At 48.9% G+C, this 6,000-nt stretch overlaps 1 protein-coding gene across 4 annotated transcripts in view; it reads left to right on the top strand.

Moving 5' to 3' along the window:
* Nucleotides 1–6,000, top strand: part of DDC (dopa decarboxylase) — a 113,008-nt gene that overhangs the window by 39,391 nt on the left and 67,617 nt on the right. For all 4 annotated transcript variants that reach the window (XM_006161795.2, XM_006161796.3, XM_027765630.1 and 1 more), the window contains exon 4: nucleotides 1,554–1,673. In XM_006161795.2, coding sequence (XP_006161857.1) covers nucleotides 1,554–1,673 — 120 coding nt within the window. The remainder of the gene's footprint in view (nucleotides 1–1,553; nucleotides 1,674–6,000) is intronic.

Raw genomic sequence — 6,000 nt, forward strand, 5'->3', positions numbered from 1 at the left:
CCCACGCAGCACGAGGCCCTGAGCTACATCCAGGAGGTGTGGCGCCTGGATCTGCAGTGCCCAGCAGTGGGGCCCATAGACCCTACTCTGCTTCACGTGCCTGATGCTTCCTGTTGTTCAGGCTGGGGTGTCAGGAGTCACCCACCAGATGGGGAGGGGGAAGTGATCCTCCCAGATCCCCAGATCTGAACTGTGCCTCTGCTGGACGCCCTGGCCACCCTTTTCCCTGGGCAGAGCTGGTATGGCATGACCAGTGCAGCCTGGGCCGGGCACACCCTCTTCCGAAGGACATTTCCCTCATCAGAGGTAGTGGATTCATTTAGCTCTGCAGGTTCAAAGTCATTCTGTCCCTAAGGGGTGACTTGGCATCCACCTCCAGATGTATTGTTTTCTGGAACAGTCTGCTTTCTCCTGGGTCTTGGAAGAAATGCCACGCTGTCCCTGAGGTGCACTGTCTGCCACCCGAGGCTGCTAACAGGAAGAGTAGCATCCTGGCCCTGGATGGAGTTAGGCTTAGCCCAGATGGGGAGGAGCCCCTCTGGACAAAGCTGACCTGAAGAGAGACAGTCCAACCAGCAATGCTTCTGATGGCCGTGTGCATGTCTGGGCGTGAGAGCACACCGAGCACCAAACGGGCCCTCTCACAGGTGCCCATGTGAAGGTGGAGGCCCAGGTTGTGTAGGTGGGGCCCCAGGCCAACCGGCCACCTCGTATATGCAGTGAAAGGGGACAGCCCATAAGGCGAGGCCACCAGGAGCTCAAAAGGCAAGATCAACAGCTTGTCCCAGGGCTCCCACAGGGCAGAAGCTGCCCGTGCCCGCTTTCTCAATCCGACTCTGCTCACTCCATTCATTTGGGGAGGGGGCCACCCGTGGGCCTTTCTGGATCCTTCAGTAAACAAGCAAATGGGAAAATGAGCAAGCACACCATGTCGCGTGGCAGGCACAGCAGTGTAATTTTTATTACGGCGGTGCCTTCCTTCCCTGCTGTTTTCCCAGTTGAGTCCGGGTCAAGGAATACATGTTTGTAATATGTTCAGATATTTGAATTGCATACGATTCTAATCTGGGGTCAGTGGAAAGAAAGCTGAACCCTGCAGCTTCCCCCTAGTGATGTCTCCAGGGACAGGTCACCACTCACTTCTGAGACCTCAGTTGGTGGTGGAGACAGGCCAGCAGGGTCTCCGTGGCATGGAAGGGCCCAGAGAATCACCCAGAGCTTGCACGTAGTTAGCACATCGCTTCCTGTGGCAGATGTGGGGTCGGAGCGAGGGAGGGGCAGCGCCCTGTGTGAGGCCTCCATGCTGGGTCCCAGCTGCGAGTGCGCACTGCGGTGACCACAGATCCCCACTGTCTGCCCTTCCTGGGGCTGCTGCTAGTGGTCTCAGACTCTGCAATGTGACAGTACGCCATCAAAGTCATTTCCACCCAGCGCGAACCTTGTGAGAACTATAAAGCCTTTAGTTAAATTGATAAAATAAAAGTGATCTTCTTCGACCCCTATCACAAGCCACCAGGGCTAGGCTAACCCCGGCCTCCCTCCCTCCACGGCAGGCTGCGAGCCCCGCCTGCACAGAGCTGGAGACCGTAATGATGGATTGGCTCGGCCAGATGTTGGGGCTGCCGGAAGTGTTTCTGGCTGGGAAGGCTGGAGAAGGCGGAGGCGTGATCCAGGTACGGGGTGAGGGGAAATGGCTGGGTATCTTGGAATTTCTGGGTTCCACCAGGGCCACAGCTACAGTGAAAAAGAAGAGGTGTGCATATTTCTCACTGTGCCCCTGTATTTCTTTTGGAAAATAAACCAAGTTGAGCTCTCAGGAAAACTCGGTCTTGGAGTTGGCAGGGTCTGGATCTGGCTGGGTCTTGCTTTGCCCGGATCCCTAGCTATGATGGATACAAGTGTGGCTAGCACATGGCAGGTGCGTGGAAATCAAAACAACTAGCACGTGTGCTGGTTTCCCGGTGCCGGGCACCGTACCTGAGCACGCTCTAGGCATCAGCTCTGTTAATCCCCTCAATGGCACTGTCCATGGAGAGCACGTTAATTCCCCTATTTTAAGGGGAGGAAACTAGTGCCCACTGGCCTCTAGCTGGTAAATTATGGACCCACCTCAGTGTGACTCAGAGCCTATGGTCTTCCCCTCCACATGGGCCTGTCCTCAGCACCGGAGCGACAGCTATAATGCACACCCCAGGCTGTACACACCACTTGTCGTGAGCCAGTAGTTGGTTGAAGGTGCTGCTGCTTCTGCTGCTTCTTCACTTTATCTGCTGTCTTTATTGCACGTATACAGGGACTTCACGAAGTTTCAGGAACAATTAGACAATGAGTTTATGTGGCGCACGATAGTTTTAATTCATGCACAGTTGAATCATAATAGGCATTTTCCACACACTTGGCAAAGACCCATTGTATGTGTTGAGACGACTATTTACCGTAGAGCTGACATGGGGAACAAAGCAGATGCCAGAGTGGAATTTCTATTTTACTGCACTTGCAGGACAAATGCCACTGGGACGATTTAGACTTGATTATTTTTTCCCCCAAGATTTCCCAGCACAAAAGATTAGCTGTATTATTCCCATTCCTCCTTCACATTCCTTTTTCATATCAAGTCCATTATAGTAACATTGGACAAGCACTGTTAGCTTGGAAAGAAAGGGGATTTCTTTTCACAAAGGCTGATATTTTTTGTCCTGCCCCTTAAACTGATAACACTAAGGCACAAATTGGGGTGTGCCTTTCATGAGGTCACCTGGCTTATGGAGTTGAATTAAACTAGGCATCACGTTTCCCAGTTTCAGTTCTGAGACTACTCAACGAGGCCAAGGTTTTTGTTTCTGTTTTTTTAAAAGTTTTTTTTTTTTTAAAAAAGGTTTTTGCCATAGGGCATGTGTGCTCACCAGAGACAGAGAGAGAAAAAGTGAGAAGTCACTCCCCAGAGGGAGAGCCATGCCACAATCCCTTCTCCTCCACTGATTTTGGGCATGCACACACATACCCAGCGTGATCCTCAAGTTGCTTGGTCTGGGACTTGAACCATGGTCAGCCATGTGGGTGTCCAGCGCCCCAACCATCATGCCACCTTCTGGCCCCAAGACCATGGATTTTAAACTCCTGTGCATTTGTTTTCTATTGCTACTTTAACAAATGTTAGTGGCTTCAAACAATACAAATTTGTTACCTTACAGTTTTGTGGGTCTCAAATCTGACCTGTGTCTTATTGGGGGCGGGGCTAAAATCAAGCTTTATACCTTGGGATTCTAGGGAAGAATCTGTTTCCTTGCCTCCTCTAGAGTTGAGAGGCTTCTGGAATCGCTTGGCCAAGGGCCCTCTCTGTCTCCAAAGCCAGCTCTGATCCATCTCTCTGACCTGCTCTTCACGGTCACATCTCTGACTACAGATGAGAAAGTGGCTCTCTGCTTCTAAGAACCCAAGTGATTCCACCAGATATTCCAGCATCGTCTCTGTAGGTCAAGGCTTCCAATTGAACCACTCCAGTACTAGCACTTTTCCCCTGTAAAGGAAATCATCGCAGTTTCTGGGGACGAAGACCTGGAACCTTTGAGGGCAAGGGTGCGTTATCCTGCCTGCCATGTCCAACGTGGTTTCCTAGATTTCATCATTAGCCATTCCACTTCAACAGATCTGGGGAGCAAGAACCTGAATTCACCTGAGGCAGGTTATTCTGGTGCAGAGATCCCTGACCAGGTACATGTCATGTCAGTGTCTGACATCTCTGTGACTGGCAGGCCCCATGGCCAGCGGCAGAAGCATTCTCCCGTGTGCTCATTCCCTGTGTCCTTTGCTTCACGGATCCGTGACTCTGAGTGGAGGACTGATGAAAATGAAACCTTAGCTATGCTATAAGCAAAGCTTCAAAAATGATACTATGGGTGTGGCCCTGAGCCTGGTGGAGGCAGGATCCCACATGGCCAACTTCAGTTTGAATCCCAGTCCCAACAGCATGAAAAACACAGCAGGGGCATATGCGTGCATGCTCCAAATCCTGATGGGATAGAGACATGGAGGAGAAGACAGTGCAGAGTGACCATGCCCACTGGGGGGCTTTCTTCCTCTCCCCTTCTCTCTTTCTTCCTCTGGTGAGCATACACGCCCTCTGGCAATTAAAAATAAAATGAAGTAAAGGGACCAGCAGATGGCATAATGGTTACGTTATGTCACTGGACTCCCACATGGCCGACCACAGTTCGAGTCCCAGACCTGGCGGCTTCAAACTCATGCTGGGTGCATGTGTGTGTGTGCTCAAAATCCTGAGAGGAGAATGGAGGAGGAGGGATTATGGTTTGGCTATCCTCTCAGGGGGTGATCTCTTGCTTTCTGACTCTCTGTTCCTCTCTGCCTCTCTGGTGAGCACATGCACCTGATAGCCAAAATCTCTCTTAAAAATAAATTAATTAATTGATTGAATTAAATTAAATTAAATTAAAATATGATGCTCTGAATTGTACTTAGCAAGTGCAAGTTTCTCCAGTTCTCAGAACAGTTTCCCTCCTGTCAGAGCTTATGACTTCTTGGCCAAGATCACAACAAACCCAGGACATCAAAGGTGCTCTGCTGCTTGGGGAGGGGCATGCTATGCACGCCCAGTTGGCCCCTGGGTGAAGGCAGGAGACTTTCCCTTATTCAGTGGCACATTGGCCCTGCCTTCCCAGGGGAGACCACTGCTCTCCTGCTCTAAAAAAGAAGAGCTTAGCGTAATGGCTATGTCGCTGGACTCCCATGTAATTGACGGCAGTTCGCGTCCCAGACCTGGTAGCTTAAACTCATGCTGGACGAGTGTGCGTGCGTGCCCAAGATCCCGAGAGGAGAATGGAGGAGTAGGGATTGCGGTGTGGCCATGGTGGTGGTGTTGGTGTTGGTGATTTCTCTCTTTCTGTCTCTCTGTGTCTCTGTGTCTTTCTAGTGAGTACACGCGCCCTATAGCAAAAACCTCTCCAAAACAAAACAAAACAAGAACTGAATATGTCCACAGAGGAAGCAGCAGCAAGAGCCGCTGCCAGCAGGGGGTGCAGTTTTGAGTTCTGAGCAAGGGTTTAATCTGACCCTGGCCCAGGCTCACATAGGGACCTTTTCGTATAATTCATACAAGATCTACTTTTTAATGTGCTCCATTCATTTGACCCCGCTAACCTTTGCTAAATCTTATGAGACTCCTCTCACTCTCCATCTTGGGAGTTTTGTCTTCTACTCTCGCTCTTCTACTGTGGGCCATTTCTACTCTGCATGTCAGGTGTCGCGGTGTTCCCCAGATTGGGCGCCTCTTCCATGCTGCCTCCCTTTTCTTTAGATATTTTCCTTTTTTTGGTTATTTTCTCCTCTGTGCTCTGTAGGAATTTCTCACCGTTTCCTCTACATCATTTAATTTTCTGCTTTGCTGATTTATTGCCATCAATACCAATCTTGGTTCTACTATTACAACTTTTAAAACGATATTTCCCTTTCTACTTATAGAAACTGGACATTCATGGTAAAATGGAAAAGAATTCAGAAACGTTTTTCTGGCATTATTCTTCCCCAGTATTCTTTCGATTACTACATTTGTATGTGTGTTTACTTATTTGTACATACATGTGTACAAAATTGAGATGATAAAGTGCATGTAGACTCTTGTATGGTACTTTACTATTTAATTGTGATTATTTGTCATTGCTGAAGTATTCTTTGAGATTGCATGGTTTTCTATGAAGTGTCACAATTTGGATAATAATACCTAAGTATGTACCCGTGTTGTATCAAAATTTTCACTCTTACAAGTAACGTTTAAGAGGACACCCTTGGGACCAGCAGGTGGCATGGTGGTTAAGGTGCTGGACACTCCCACATGGCTGACCATGGTTCAAGTTCTGAACCTGGTGGCTTGCTTTCTCACTTTCCTCTCTCTCTCTCTGTCTCTCTCTGGTCAAATTAAAATGAATAAATAAATAACAAATCTTAAAAAAAAAAAAAGAGGACCCCCTTAAGTATATGTTCAATAAT

Source organism: Tupaia chinensis, unplaced genomic scaffold (assembly GCF_000334495.1).
Source record: "Tupaia chinensis unplaced genomic scaffold, TupChi_1.0 Scaffold139072_1, whole genome shotgun sequence".
Taxonomy (NCBI): Eukaryota; Metazoa; Chordata; class Mammalia; order Scandentia; family Tupaiidae; genus Tupaia; species Tupaia belangeri.